The 16,605-nt window shown below is 47.6% G+C and overlaps 1 protein-coding gene across 25 annotated transcripts in view; it reads left to right on the forward strand.

Moving 5' to 3' along the window:
- Mical2 (microtubule associated monooxygenase, calponin and LIM domain containing 2) overlaps positions 1–16,605 on the forward strand; it is a 189,827-nt gene that overhangs the window by 124,672 nt on the left and 48,550 nt on the right. For 17 of the 25 annotated variants that reach the window (XM_034505078.2, XM_076940966.1, XM_076940964.1 and 14 more), the window contains 2 exons: positions 838–940; positions 14,139–14,337. In XM_034505078.2, the coding sequence (XP_034360969.2) occupies positions 838–940; positions 14,139–14,337 (302 nt within the window). Of the gene's footprint in view, positions 1–837; positions 4,662–14,138; positions 14,338–16,605 lie in introns of those variants that run through there. The other 8 variants (XM_076940969.1, XM_076940991.1, XM_076940983.1 and 5 more) reach the window with 6 other exon arrangements.

Raw genomic sequence — 16,605 nt, forward strand, 5'->3', positions numbered from 1 at the left:
GAACTGTACCCAGGAGCCACAGGGTACTGCTTACATGAGGAAGGACAGGTTTTCAGGTCCCGTCCTAGGCTTTTAAAGCAGATGGTTTGTGGTAGCTCCCCCATCTGGCAGCTCTTGGGAATGCCTTCTCTCCAGTTTGATGAATCACCTAGCACCATTAGAAACTCATAACCTGAGCTTTCCTAATGATAGAGTCCTAGGCTTGATATAGGAAAATGAGAAAGTAAATAAAACAAGGGGTGAGGGTGTAATAGGGGAGGAATTGGGGAGCAGAAATAGGGAGCTGACAGTTCAAGAGTAAAACTTTTTTTAAATTGAGACAGGATCTAACTATGTAACCCTGACTGGCCTGGAACTCAATAGTTAGCCCCTGGCTGGCTTCAAAGTCACTGAGATCCACATGCCTCTGCCTCCCGAATGCTGTGATTAAAGGTGTGTGCCACCACATCTTGCTTGGGAGTGTAATTTCTAATGCTATTAAAAGATTGTATTTTACATATAGTCAGCAATCTATTTTAGTAGTTCCATCCTGTTGAGCTTTTATGCCACTTAACAATTTATCTTGCAAAAATTTCTACAATTAGTATATTTGCATACAAATCTTAATCGCGATTTATAATTATTTGTATACTATAAATCAGTACAAGTAGACATGCAAGTCAATAGGCATGCATATTTTGAAGGCCAGTGAATGGCACGGTGAGTTTGCCCCCCTTAAAACCAAGTTGTGCCCACATTCAACACCAAGAACAGGAGCTCAGTCAGGGTTCTTTGCTGGAGGCAGCCTCCTGAGACTGACTCACTGACTAAATGGCCTTGCTTTGCTGGCTTCCTCAGGAGGAAGAAACATGGCAGGAGCAGGAAGCACCTCGGAGAGACGTTCCCACGGAAAGCTCTTGTGCAGTGGCGGCCATCAGCACGCCAGAAGGCAGTCCCCCAGGTATCTCCACCTCCTTCTTTAGGAAGGCACTCAGCTGGCCTCTCAGGCTGACAAGAGGCCTGCTCAACCTGCCCCAGAGCCTGCTTAGGTGGATGCAGGGACTCCTGCAGGCTGCTGGCCACCATGTGAGGGACAATACTCACAACTACTGCTTCATGTTTGAGCTCCTAAGCCTGGGGCTGCTGCTGCTCTGGGCTTTCTCCGAGGTCCTGGCTGTCATGTACAGGGAGTCCGAGGAATCCTTGGAGAGTATCCGCAGCTGGCTGCTCAGGTTCATTCCAGCGAAACTGCAGTGAGGTGCATGCTGCCCCACAGTGCCCTAACATTTCCAAGTGTAGACTGCGATGTTTGTAGTTTGCTCAGGCTCTGGCCAGCATCTGTAACCAATTAGCTCCAAGCCAAAGAGTCCCACACGGGCCACTTCCATCTGACTTTGACAGGGTTGAGCATCTATTCATGGTGCTAGGGCCAGGGACAACATGAAGGATTTTTTTATGTGTTTGTTTTTTAACAGCTTTTTATTGTTTTTTTTTTTTAAACAAAAACGAGCCATATTTCTGGGTTTACATTTCAATTTTTAACTTTTCATAAGCCAAAAAGAAAGCACTATTTTTCTACAAGTATCAATATTTCTAACTGTTTCAACTGTTATCACCAGTTTTCCAAGGCCCTTGGAGGCCAGTGAGTTGAGATTCATGGCTGCCAGCAAAGTTAATGAACTGAGACTAGAGTCACAAAAGAGAGGGTACCATCATGTGACCAGTGCCTTTTGATTTATGCATCTAGATGCCACCTGGTCACAGTGAGTGCTAGGTTTGTTTGTTTCAAAAACACAGATATGTAAAAACATAATGACATTGACAGAAGTAAGCACAGGGATAGAATAAACCAAAATTGATCCAAGCACACAGCCGGGCGTCAGTGCTATCTGTCCTCAGGGTGAGAGAGAGGTACCTTGCTCATAAATCAAAAAGTAGCTTAGAGGCTTTCCCTCTTGCCCACCAAATCACAGCCAATGACATAGAACTACAGAGTTGCCACACTGCAAACAGACATTTTCCTCCCCATTAATGGGTAATGCAGTGAAAGCCAATTGGCACTTGACCCTGAGTAGCTATGTCAGGCTTATGCAATGCTGAGGACAAACTACTTCAGATGGCATCATTTTCACCCCTATTAAGTCTCCAACCCAGGCTGCAGGCTGAGCCAAAGCCCTTCAGGTCTGTCGTGGTTCAACTGTCTCTCCCTTATGTTCTTTGAACCAGGCACTTGCTGGCCTCTGGGAAGCATGGCCCTGGTCAGTGCTGGTGGCATCCTGGATGCTTAGTCACATGGCTACCTTGTGTGTTTCATCAACACAGTCAGAAACCCTTTCCCAGTGCCCCAGAAAAATAATAGTGTCTGGTAATCTGGTAACTCCAAGCCCATAGTGTTTTCTGCTCTGGAAAGAGCCTTCAGCTGTCCCCACCCCTCTCTGTGATGCTCAGCTTCAGCAACAGGTGAGCAACCGGAGGGCTGATAATGGCCTTCTAGGTACTTCACATGTCTCCAGTCACTGGGTACAAGACAGCTATTTAGAGCTGCTGCCACTAACTTGCACTCTCAAGATTAGGAAGGTCTGGTTAAAGACAAGGCATCTTGAAAACTTTGGCATAAGCTTTCTGTAGGGTGGGGAAAGAAGGGTGCCTTTCTAGACTCTGCCCAGAGTCATGGGAAAGACAGGCATGACTGTGACCAAGTCTGTGGGAACCAGCACCTCTGACCTTGTGGGAACTGTCACCAGTGTGGTGACGTACACTGTGCATGCCCCAAGTAGAGCTGGGGTGTTAATGGTCAAGCACAGTGGGAGGACCCTTAAGTCCTATTATGTTTCATTGTCACATGAATTCTTGAGGTCATATTATAGTGATTTTTCTCTAGCCCAGGGTGGGCTGGGATGCTTTGTGGAATGCTCTGGGAAGCCAGAGTGAACTCTCCAAAAAAAAGAAAAATTTCATTTATAGCCATACAGAGGCTGGTTTGAATTACTCTGGTAGACAGGGTGTGTCTGAAGCAGGGCGAGACATCTGTTTATTCTGAGACCTTGAACCTTCCTGGTGGGCAATAGCAGGGGTAGGTCCTGGGAGACAGATACTCTAGAGATGAATTTGTCTCAGACGAGGATGAGACCCCAGAGTAAACTGGAGACAGAAGGGCTCATGGGGGGTAGAAGGTCCTGGGAACATTTGCAGACAAGAGTGGAGTTCTGTTACTATGCAGACCCTGGGCATCCACTCTTGGAAATGAATTGCTGGCCACCACCAGGAAGGTTTGTCCCTCCTAAGCAAGCAGTTCTTTGTGAGGGGCAGTGGTTACTCTGTTCTCCACCTCCAGGTTCTTTCCTATTGTGATTTGGATTTGTTTTAGGCCCTCGCTAAGTCCTCCTTTTATGTCTTTCTCTTTCCAATCTCACTTTGCGGCCGCCAGTACAGTTCAGCCTTCCAGTCCTACACCCACTACTTGGCTGACACTTCTGCTCTAAGGTGACTGATTTTCTTGGCAATTTTCAGAGAGAGGTACTAACCCCTAACCCGCTTTATGCACCCCATCCTCTGCGTCGGTGGTACTGGTTGTGCTAACTGTGAGTGTCTTGCCTACTAACAGACTCTCTAGAGGCATGAATGGTAAACAGCATGGGGCGGGGTCAGCTTGAAAGCCATGTTCTGCATCCCCCTTTTTGGAGCCCAGCCAGCAGCCTGGGTCTACAACAAGTGCATGCCCCATGCCCCTTCTCCTCTGGACCATGGGCTTGCTTCTTTGCATGTTGTGCTTTCAAAACCTTTTGTCTTCTTGGGAGGGTTCACCATGATGGTGAGACAACACCGAGGGCTCTTGTCACCTTTACAAACATTTCTACTTAGTAACCTCTGAAAAAAACACGTCTAGGAATATCTTCTTCAACCCATTCTAATACAAAGATTACTAATGCCTTTGATTGGGACCATAAGTGACTCAGTTTGGTGAGGTTTTAAAAGTATACTTTTTCCCAGACTCCTGGGCCAGCTTGACTGTGCTGTGGATATAATAGCAAGCCCTTCCCCTGGTTCAGCATAGTTAGTCCTAGGGGCTTGCTATGCCTTTCACGTGCCTCTGGGCTCTTAAGTCCCTAGTGTTTCACAAGCTTTAATCGGAGCAGTCACAGAAGAAAGGCTGGCTTTCAGAAATAACTCAGGTCAGCCACTGTCAAACTATAGAAAGGGCATAGCGTCTCTGCTCATTTACCTGGAGCGGCAGAACAGTCATGTGCTACTACAAGAAGCCGTCACAATGGAGGGCAGATGTGAGTCCAACCCCACACTTTGAGACTGCAGCCAGAGTCCATCAGCTAGAGCTGCCCGCCCTGCACTTCAGGCTTCGGCCCAGTCCTGCATGCCGCACTTGCTTGCTGTGTTGGCGCAGAGCCCAGCCAGTACAAAGTCCTCTCCTCTCCTCTTTTCTTCTCTTCCAGCATTCCCCTCTCTAAAATGTCAACCAAAGAGAGCCTCCCCCTACCCCCCTATCCCCGTTCTCAGCCTCTTTAGACAGTCTCCTCCCCATCTCATGGCAAGGCATGTCTGTGACCCTAGAGAATTCATTTACAGTGCCATATGGAACCCTGTATTTTACACACACAGCAAACGATGTTTAGGTTTATTTATGATATTTGATGCTGTAAATGAAAATAAATATGGTTCTTTATAAAGCTCATCGTTTCCTCTCTTCTTTGCCGTGGAAGCTTCTCAAATCTCAAACACAGGCACCGGTTTAGGGGAGCCATCCTCCCCTAAACTGCTGGCGGGGCTTGCACTTGTGGTGACCCGGGACTCTCTGGGGCTGTGCCAGGGCAATCTGAAATATTACCCAAGAGTAATATTTGGAAAAATGTCACCAATACTCCGGTGCCAGGCTTTGGGGTCTCTTCTTGAAATGTGTGGTATTTTGCTGTTCTAGACTCTGGGCAGAGGAGGAGAGAGCCAGTGTGACCTTAGGAACAGGCTGTGTTGCCATGGCTCTCAGAGAGCTTTACCAAAAGCCCCACCTGGTCCACCCAAGTGATGGGGGAAAAATAAGGAGAAAGGAGTAGAGTCAGTCTCTGGAAGACAGAGAACCAGCAGGCGTACTCATGGGAGCCCTGTGGTATGAAGCTCTGCCCACCTGGCCACTCTGAGCGTAGTGCCCAGCAGGCTCTGCCCAACTCCACTCTGATTAGGGGAAGGATTTAGAGTCCCCATTGACTACCCTGGACAGTGCCAGATCTCTCCAGGGAGGAGCTTCTGCCATTCCCAGACCAGGTGTGATTGGGCTTCCAGTAATGGCAGAAGAAACCCGCTGTGAGCTATGAGGGTCCTAGCATCTCCCAGAGTTTCTGGGATTCCAGGCTCCCAGCTCAGCTGCTGATGCCCCAAGTCTGCCTTCGAGCCCACCTCAGATTATGACCCAGGGTCCCTATCTCCTTCTATTCCATTCAAGGAAGCCTATTGGAGACTAAAAATCAGGTGGATGGATGGACAAACAACCAATTCCTTTGCCTGTGTCGTCAGTTACTGCCCATGGCATTATTCTAGGTCCAAGAGACATAGCAGAGAGCCCCAGAAGGCCCCTGCGCCTCCCTGATGTTTAATAAGTGTGTCCCTCAGTGTGTTTCAATTCTGATACATCTAATCTACATTCTTGCTCATTCACTCATTGACCTCACTTTGCTGATCACTTACTGGATGCTAGGGATACAGCTAATCTTGAAAGTCTAAATCTTAAATCCTCATGTTAAGTCTCTGGTAAAGTCCTCTAAGTAAATAAGCGTAATTAACTGTTTGGGTTGGATTTCTGAATCTGCTTGGAGAGTGTCTTGGTTTGATTTGGCTTGACTACTATGTCCTACATAATTGGTAGATTTTTTTTTTATTCAAAAACACTGAAGACCTAACTTTTTGTGATGGGGAGATCAAATCCGAGACTTTGGTAGGTAAGCACTCTACCACTGAGCTACCTAAGACTTAACAGTTCTAAGGTTGTCTAATAGAATTAAATATTAAAAATAGAAGTTCCTACACTAGTCAGGCAAGGCAGCTATCCCTGAGATGCCTGTACTAGGGAAGTGCAGACAGGAGGATCGGGAGTTCAAAGTCAGCCTCAGCTACACAACAAGTTCAAGGAAAAACTTGCCTACATGAGACCCTGTCTCAAGAAAATAACCTCTCCCCACCCCAAAAGAAGTTCCTAATGGCAAATTTTGTGATATATATATATATATATATATATATACATATATATATATATATATATATCAATTAAATATTTGTTAGATCATGAGGTAGTGATTCTGAGTTGTAGAACTGTTAACAAAAAACAAATTCATGAAACAAATTTGACCATTTGCATTTTAGATATTTTTTAATTTGTGTGTGTGTGTGTGTGTGTGTGTGTGTGTGTGTGTGTGTGTGTCAGAGTATGGGTTTATATGCATATGTACAGTGCCCTCTGGTTCCAGAAATGGGTATTGGATCCCCTGGAGGTGGAGCGAAAGGTGGTTGTGAGACAGCAGATGTGAATACAGGGATCCAAACTCAGGTCCTCCTGAAGAGAAATAGGTACTTTTAATGACTGACCCATCTCTCCAGTTCCAAATAGCTACATTTTTAAAGCAGAATGAAAGCTGTGCATCGTGGTCCATGTCTTTAATCCCAGCACTCAGGAAGAAGAATCAGGCAGATCTCTGTGAGTTCTAGGCCATCTGGTCTACACAGTAAATTCCAAGACATCCAGGGATATGTAGAGAGACCTTGTCTCAAAACACCAATAAATAAATCAATAAGTAAATATCATGTAGTTATAAGAATTAAAATATTAACCAGGCAGTCAGACTAGAGAAAAAATCTGACTTGAATGAAGTAACACAGAAGTTCATTCATGGTATTTGAAGAGTTCACTTAAAGTGGGTGTGTCTGGGCACCTCCGGCAGCAACACTGATGAAGTTAATCTTTACTGAGCAATGACCCAAGGATAAATAAGTAAAGGCTGTGAACAAATAGTTCCCTCTTAGACAAATTCAAGAAGTAGATACTGTAAAAGAAAAAGGAAGCATTTGAGGAAATGTCCTCCCTTGTCTTTCAAAGGAACGTAAACGAATCACGTTATCCTACCTAGTCAATTGTAAGGGGAAATATCAGCTTAGGATTGACCGTAGGAACAGTTTATTTCTTGAAAGGCAATATAACAACCAAGGTTTCGTATCAAAAAGTGTCTCTGACCTTTGGCCCAGATATGAAAGAGGATCCTAAGAAAGATCACTGGTGCTAGACAGGCAAGTTACAGTGATATCCTCCGCTGTGAGGGAGCAGAGAGCACCAGGGCCCAAAGTAGATTCTGGGGCCCTGTATGGTAAGGTCCCAGACTTGACTGAAATCCCAGTTTTGACCCCTGTAATTTTATTCCCTCTGTGTCCCACAGTAAGGTTCTTCTGTACACCAGGAACTAACAACACCTCTGGCACTAGGTTTTGGAAAGGTGGGATCCATTAGCCCACCCAGGTCAGATCCTGGGACTGTGTAGAGGTGCTCTGCTGAGCTCTAGATGGCACCTCTCTGAAGGGATTGCTTCTGGAAAGACTTCCTTCTGACATAGATAAGCTGAGGCTCTGGATACCCTACAAGGTGGGTAGACACTGGTCAGAGGCCCGAGTATGCCAGAGGCACCTTCTTTTCTCTCTTGTACTCTCATCCCCAGCCTCTTCAAGGCTTCCAGCTATTTCCCCTCAGATATAGGTCTCAGCTCCAGAGTCCTGCCTCCTGCGTCCTGTCAAAGGCATTGTGTGGAGAATGCCAGAGCTTCAACTAAGAGGAAACACAGACCCTGGTTGTGTTGATAACTGCCTCTCTGCAATCCCCCATGACTTCCTGGACATCCCTTAGGCATCTCCAGCAGGTCAATCTCTAATACCAATGTTTTCACCAAATAGTCTCCCCTGTTAACCATCTCCCTCAGCAAAAGACAGCAAAGAGTTGACTCCTTATTTATCTCAAAAGCTTGGAGCCATGCTTGAGTCTGCTTTATCCTGGACCCACACCTGGTCCATCTAGAATCTGTTCTGAGTATGGAAGAGTTTGTTCAGACTGGGAAGGTCAAGCCGTAGTCCATGACAGAGCCCTAAGGGAACAGAATGTAGACAGTGTTTGCCATCCCTACACAATGCTTCCATTTTGTGCCCTCCTTGCCTTCTGAGGACTGTCATACTCACATGAATCATGTAGCAAAGCAAGGTCCATATAGCAGCAGGCAAATTTGGGTGCCCACTCCCCAACACCAGAGGGATGCACCTGAATTGACAGCTGCTCCTGAGATAATTTTGACACCAAGGTCACGTTCAGCAGTGTGTCACAAGGCCACACATATCCTTTCTCCTCTCCTCACTGTCTCTAGCATAGGAATCCAGGTGGCACTTGGAGACAATAAGTGGAGTGGGGAATGTCCCACTATTATGATCTGGGCTCTGGGTGACCTAAGGAGTTGACTGCTGTCTTTGATCCATTAAGTCCATGTGAGGCTATAACAAAGGGCCCACCTGGATGGAGCAGCCAGCCTCCCAACTGTGTGGCAGCCCAGAAGCTGTCAGATCTGTCTCATCAACTCACATCAGGCCTAGCCAGGTGAAGACTCCATCATGGACCTGTGGCAATGCCTACCACACCCTCTGTCCCACAGGTGCTAGGAGGAGATTCTTTGTTGCCTAGCACTATCCTGACAAGGAGGATAAATCACCACCCCAAGGCTGCCTCCCTCCCTGCCTTGCTAGATTGCTGTAGGAGGTGGGGACTGCCTCCTGGAAATTCCAGTGACTCCCCTACCCATCTTGTTACCAAAGTGAATAGGGACAAAGCCTGGACTCTAGGAGTCCTAACAAAGCAGGCTCAGCCACTTGTCCTCAATAAGCCAATTAAACACTCAAGAAAAACAGAGAAAGATATGTTCAGTGTGACTATATTAGGAAGAAAATACAGACATCTAGTGAACTATCACCATCCACCTCACCCCCAACCCTGTACCCCACCCCATGGCCAACACACACTGAAGTCCATCTTTGAGGTTTTGACGGAGATTAGGGTTTCAATAGAGGGCAACTAGAAATAGAACACTAAGTAATAATGCCAGAGGAGCAGCCCTGCCTATGATTGTCTAGGAGGCAGTCTCTCTGGCATGGTGATCTGCGAGGTGTCAGCACTGTGTGGAGTCTCTTTCCATGAGAAAAACACCAGTTTTTCCTTCCCTCAGCATGAGATTCTGGGGAGATTCCAGCTTCTTGGGATCTGTTGTCTCAGTAGCATAGTCAAAGGGAAGGGAGCGTATGTCTCTCTTTTAGAATATCTTCATTTCTGCCAGGATATTACGAAGACTCTCAGAGACATGTAGACATTGGTCCTGGCTGAACCCAAACCTGGAGGCTGAACTGGCTGGGCACAGTGCCTGTTAGTGACAGGGCAGAAGTGGAAAAAGAGAACTATAGTCCAAGACTGTGACCCCTACTCTGTGGCCGGTACACAACTGCCCAGCTTGCTTGCTGCTGAGGAGCCCACACAGACGTAAGGAGAACGTTGGGCTCCACCCCTCATCCCAATGAAAGAGCTCTGATGTCCTGAAGGAGCGGGCTCTGCGGGCTGGTGTCTGATCTTGGGATGCACATGAGGCTGGCATTTCCCTGGTATTTGGCTCAAGATTTAGGATGGAGGATCTGTAATGGGGATGGGTACACTCCACTGAGGACCATAGGATAAAGTTTGGCCTGGTTCCCTTACTCTCTGGGCACAGGAATGCCTTCTATCTGGGAGGGTATGCTTCCTTGTTTATTTAGCTGAATGTGTCTATCTCTCTGCTTAGGCTTTGGCTGGGAACAGAGAGGGCTCTGTAAGTAACACTCTCTGTCCTGGTTTCATTCAGCAGAGGGAAGAACTGTACACACACATACATACTCACTGGGTCTATGACACCTGGGAAAAACACAGCAAAGCAGGGAGACTAGACTTTATGGTGGAGAGTATACCCAGAGGCTCAGGGTTACCCATCCATGCCTTTATCTGTGAACATCCCTGGATGCTCTGCTTCCATTACAATACTGAGATGAGTCACTCTCAAAAGCACCTGGAGTAGCTGCAGTCTTTGAACACATGTCCTGCTAAGGACTAACAGTGCCAGGGATGAATCTTCCTCCCCAAGCAGTTGTAACACCCCTGGAAATGTACTGAAGGATTGCCTGTTCAAACTCTCTGTCATCCTGCTGATGCCTTGTGCCTCATCTCCCCATCACTGATCATAGTCTACCTGGGGACTATGACTGGGAGGCCATTCTGCATAGCACTATAGACATCTGCCCATCTATGGTAGCCTGTGTGTTCTATCATCCCCTGTGCTGCCCTGTACTATAGAGGTATAACCCCTGAAAACTACATTTCCCAGGGTGCCTTGAACTAGCTTCCCGCTAGGTGTGAGATGTGGTGGATGAGTAAGATAGGATGAGGAGAGGAGCCAGGGTATTGTTCCTGATTCCCTAACCCCTCGTATCATAGCAGTGGCCTTGGCTTCTGGGAGCTGGCGAGGCTGGCCCTTCACTTTTCCCAGTGCCATCGTGTCCCTTGCCTGCCCTGCCCTTCCTCTGCAGAGCTCTTTGGCTGGATATTCTATATTCTCAATTGTACCCTGATTCCTTCTGTTCCCTCCACATACTTCATTGTCAACTTTTGTCCGTGATTGGGGTGTGGGGAGTGGTACCCAGGGGAATTTCTTCAAGGCCCAAACCAGAAGCCATTCCAGTGGTCAGAACCTTGAACGCATCTCTCAAATGTCAGTGGTGTGTGGTCTTTTCTGCTTTCTCTTCATGAGTCTGGGGATTGCTGCATGACTCTGTAAGCTGAATGTGTACGGATGGGCTCCAGGTCTGTCTGTCTGTATAGCCTCCACCAAGGATCCAGGCTGACAGGGCAGCAGCCTTCAGAAACAAGCTTTTTCAATGGGAACATGAGTGACAACTCAACCCGGCAAGGCCACTCAGAGCCCTGGGTCACAAATATCCACTGGTCTGAGGCAGACAAGCATCACATTGCTGGGGCAGGGGTGTGTTCTGCCAACTCTCAGAAGGACTACAAAATTCAAGACAGAGTGTGACTCTGTCCAACCGAGCAAATGGTTCTATCATGTTCACAGACATAGAGCCTCCCAACATGTGGCCATCTGTGGGTGTCTTAGCCTCTCCATGTCTCCATTATCTCAGCAAGAAAGTGGGGGTCACAAAATGCTTTGCTTGAAAGATTATATGAGTGTAACAACAGACTTAGTACAAGTCAGTGCTCAAACTATTCCTGGTGTATATTAGGGGCCCAACAAAAGCAAGCTTCCATTATTATGCTCTTATTATAACCATCACTATAAGCACCAGCAAACCCGCCACCATCATTACCAGAACTACCACCATCACCAGAACCACCACCCAAACCATAACTACCGTTACCATAACCACCATCCCTACCACCAAACCTACCACTATTATCACTGCCATCACTGAAACCACATCTACTACCACATCACCAAAACCATCACTACCATCACAACAACCATCACTATTACCACCACCACAACCACCATCACCATCATCTTTAGCAAAGTGACCAGTGACATCCCCCAAACACCTTCCTTCACAGTTATAGTAGCAGAAAAGTCTCATCAGACTCGTAGGAGATTCATAAAGGGTCAGAGAAAGCTTGCCCAGCTCTTCCAAGACTGGCCAGAAATGAGAGGCAAGTGAATGGGTTAGAGGTAGAACCTTCTGTATATTAAGTACAGATGGAACCAATCCAGTAGGCAAAGTCAAGAACACAGGAAAGAGAGATGACGGTGAGCCATATTGAGGGTGATAAGTGAGGGGGAGCCCAGTCCAGCTGAGGTTTAATTTTAGAGAGAATTGGATGGCTGCTCCCTGTGACAGGAGGAGGCTCACCAACCAGCCACTAGCAGGGCTGGAGCTGGGCTCATGGGCTCATCCACTCCACAGGCTCCTCACGAGCACGCACCTTACAAGGTAAGATTCCAACAACAAGCAAACCAAAGCACTGCCCACATCCCAGTCCTGGAAGGAGACACCAAACAAAGTAAAAAGGAAATTAAACAGATTATTAGAAGGTGAGATTCACTATGAGGAATAATAAAGGGGACCAGAGCCTGCTGAGTGTGTAGCCACATTTAGCAGAACAACTCAACACTGAGAAGATGACAACTGACTAAAGCTTGCAGGCAGTGAAGTCCAGGAACAGCACTCACCATGATAAGCACTGGACACAAGGTCAGATATAGCAGGCTCAAGGACAACATGAGAGGCCTGAGATGGTGCCTCCCTGAAGTCTCGAGGGAACAGAACAGGTAACACAGCAGGAATAGATCAGGCCAAGGGACAACGTGAGAAGATAAGGACACAGAGGCCATGGAGCTAAATTCGATGAGACTCTTCCTCTTAACTGCAGAGTGAAAGGAGAGACCTCTCAGGGATTTTGAGCAGCGATGGAATTCTCCAACTTAGATTTTCATGTGTTAATTCTGTTGACAGGTAGGGCTCAGCAGAGGGCTGAGGGTCCAGGTGGAGACTATTTTCTTTTTTTATCATCTGAACAAGATGTGGTGGAGCCAGGGAAGTGGCAGTGAGGAGACTTCATTCCTGGTGCATTTGAAAGAGGAGCCATCAGCACTTGTAGAGGGCTTTGTGAAAGATGAAAGAAAAGGTAGTATCAAGGATGCCATTATAGTGCCAACCTAACCACCTAGACTCCATTCCTGGCATATTTGAAGGAAGGGTCAACCATACTTGTGGAAGCTTTGTGAAAGATGAGGATGGTATTGAAGATGCCATTATGGTGTCAACCTAAGCCACCTTAGCTTCTGGAGGCTCCAGACTGAACTGGGCACAGTGATGGGTGGAGCAGGTGTTGGGGAGAATGAAGATGAAGGGTTCACTTTGGACTTGTTGCATGTGCTGTCTGCTGGATACCCACATGGAGACATCAAGTCAACAACAGGAGACACACATTTAGATGCAGGGCAAGCGGCAAGGAATCCTCTCTGTCTAGGGTCATGGGGAGTCATGGGATCAGGTGAAACCAGAGGCTGAGTATAGACAGGACTGGCCCAAGGGAGCAAGAAGCTGGCCCAAGGGAGCAAGAAGCTGTCTGAGAGCTGAGATGATCCTTTTCTGGAAGGATTTGACAGGTTGGGTCACAAGGTCAGTAAGATGAGAGCTGAAGGGCTATAGAGACGACTCCATGGTTAAAGTGCTTGCCATAGAAGCATGAGGACCTGAGTTTAGGTCCACAGAAATCCACAGAAATGCCAGGTAAGATTGGTGGTCCCTCTGTAATTACAGCCTCAGAAGGTGGTGATAGGCTACTTCCAGAGTACACTGACTAGCAAGAGTAGCCATATCTCTGAGCTCTACGTTTAATGGTGAGATCCTGCCTTAATGAATACGGTGAAGAACACCGAGTATGAGGCTAGATTAACCTCAGGCCTCCAAATGCACACATGCACACATACATATGCACCCATACATATATAAAAACATCTATACATACATGTGTATACAACACACACATACACACACACACACACACACGAAGATGGAAACATTTGGAGATAGGGTTTTTTTGTTTGGGTTTTGGTTTTGATTTGAGACAGGGTCTCACTATGTAGCTCTGGCTGACCTGGAACTCACTGCAAGGATCAGGCTGGCCTCAAAACTCACAGAGATCCTCTGTGTCTGCCTCCTGAGTGCTGGAATTAAGTGTGTGTTACCATGCCTGGTGGAAACAATTTTTTAAGGTGAAATCTAAGATGTCACCCCTGAGTTTAACAACACCTTGGCAGAGGCCGTTTGAACAAAGCAATCCAGAGGCTTGTGAGCCTGCAATGGATCCTGGGAGCAGCTCAGCATCTCCCTCCAGAGTAAATGGAATAGTGTATGTATTTATCCCTTACACACATCAGGAGTGCCCTAAGCATTGGGCCATTTGCTGGACCAAGAAGTGGCCCTCAGCAATGGCACAGAGGATGGGAAGGTCTGTCCTTGAACCATGTGAGTAGAGCGGCATCCTTCCCAGACACCTGGAAGAGCCAGTTCCCTAAAAGGGACAATTTATTCTGCTATCTCTATAGGCCCTATTCTCTTGGCAGATGAGCCCATCTCTCCCAAGAAGCCAAAGAGTGTCCCTGAGCCCAACCCCAGAGTCATGGAAGTTGAACCCATCTCTCCTCGGCCATCTGAATGGACTTCGGTGAGGATCGGCCCTGGGGAGGATACAGTCGGGCAGGACGTGCTGGCTGTACGTGTCCTAGTCACCAGTGAGGACAGCAGGTATGTCCAGATTGCTGAAGGATGGAGGCAGCAACAGGGGGATGGGGCAGGCTGCATCTGGCATCAGCTTTTCTCTCCACTGGGAACTCCTGGCAAAAGGGACTCTCTGAGCCTGTTTCCTCATCTGTTGATGGGACTGTAATAGTGGCTTGCCTCTGAAGGAGCTCTAAGACTCAATGAATTGACCTATGCCAAATTCTGGTTGGTGCACAATTAACCCTATAAGGCTGTATAGTCATTGTTTTCCCAGAGCAGGGAAAGACCCTGGCTCTACTGTCTTCTCCCTGGAGTCCACTACCATGCACTAAGGGCTGCAGATGAGTGACACCTGTCACAGGCTCTGGGACCCTCCTATGCTAAGATGTGATACATGGTGATGGAGAGACCAAGAAGGGCAGAGAAGAAAGTACAGTTCTTATGCACCCAGCATGTGATCCACACCAACTGTGGCTATGAGAAGAGCAGCCCAGGGCCTCTTCAGCCCCCGCCTACACTGAGCGCATTCAGAAAAGCAACCAACAGTATGACCTGCTTATTAATGCCTAGACTCTGAGTGTGTAACTGTGACTCATATACCAGGTGAGGTCCTTGCTATCAGACAACTTCAATCCCTGGGTAGACAGCCAGGGAAACAAGGAAACATAAACAAGAAAAATATGACATATGTGTCAGACAGACAAAGTGGAGGTGTGTTATAAACAGGGTTGGGTTGGCTACCTTAGACTGGATGGCCAGGAAAGGTATCTGTCAGTTGCTGAGTCCCACAGTGATGGAGGGCAGAAGCCCCAGAGCGAGTGGGCTACTCTCCTTTATCACATGGGGGCCGGAGCTAAGGGGCCTCTGTGAGACAGTGCTGGCCATGCTGGGCTCACCAGACGGGTCTAGCTGGATCCAGCTGGCTGTCAGCTAGAGCAGGGGGAATGGTATACAGACAGAACAGAAGGTCGGGGTGGCCAGAAGCAGATAAGAAGGTGAAGGTGGGGTTATACTGGGAAGCTGTGGTGTAGTTCAGTGGTAGAGCACTTACATAGCATATACCAGGACTAGGCTCAATCCCCAGCACCAGAAGGAAGACAGGGAGGAAGGGAAGGAGGGAGGGAGAAAGGGGAGGAGGGAGGGAGGAAAGGGAGGAGGGAAGGAGGGAAGGAGGAAGGGAGGGAAGGAGGGAGGGAAAGAGGGCAGGCTGGTGGAATGGTTATGAAGATGATAAATTTATATTTTATTCTGGGAATAATTGACAGAGAGCTAAGTTCTAAATGATGCATTAACAATTTTTAGATAGCTACAGGCTTTGGTGTGGAGAGCAGAGGAGACAGGATGGGCGAGAGTGAAGGCAAGCAGACCTGCTGGGAGCCCCAGGCCCCTGGATGGGGGGGGGGGGGGGGATGTGGGAGGACACAGGTCAGAACCACAGTGATGGATTTGCTGATAGGTTAAACATGAGAGAAAGAGAACACCTCCCCAGTCTTGACTTGAATTACTGAATGGATGGTATGAACATTTCTAGAGGCATCTGAGGGCAAAGAAGATGCAAATAGTGTGAAAGTTGTTCACTCTGTGCTGAACCCATTGAGTTTGACTGGTGCGTCTCTGTACTGACACTGAATCCACAGATGGGCATTAAGTCTGCAGTTTCTGAGAAGCCCCCTTCTCTACAACTTGAATCCCTGCACTTTTTCTTTCCTACATGCCTGTCAACACAGCCATGCTGACTGAGGAAAGCCACGTGTCCATTCTGTGGTTTAGGCACTAGGTCCCTAGAGATGTGTTTGTTTTGGCCCCAAGAGCTAAGCAGCAGAGCTCTTGTTGACCTTTGTTTCAGTTGTGGCTTTGATTTGGTTTGGAGCAGAGTCTCATATGGCCCAGAGTGGCTTTGAACTCACTATATAGCTGAGGCTTGTCTTCAAATCTTGATGCCCCTAGCTCTACCTCCAAAGTGTTGAAATTATGGATGTGTGCCACCACACTCAGTTTAGGAAGTGCTGAGGACTGAAGTCGGGGCTTTGTGCACGCTAGGAAGACACTCTTCCAACTTACCTACATCCCCAGCCCTAGAGCGTAGCTTGGGAGGAAGGAAGGTCAGAATAGCCTTCATTAAGTTGACTCAGGAGGCCTGGGCTGGGAACTTCCTTCTGTTCTGTCCAACACTATAACCTGCTGGGACTGTCAAGGCAAAGTGCCCCAGCCTGGGAGCCTCATGGAAATGTCTTCTCACACTCTGGAGGCTGGGGTAGGCTGTATGACAAGACTTTTTCTGGGGAGATGCAA

This window comes from Arvicanthis niloticus, chromosome 1, assembly GCF_011762505.2.
Source record: "Arvicanthis niloticus isolate mArvNil1 chromosome 1, mArvNil1.pat.X, whole genome shotgun sequence".
Lineage (NCBI taxonomy): Eukaryota > Metazoa > Chordata > Mammalia > Rodentia > Muridae > Arvicanthis > Arvicanthis niloticus.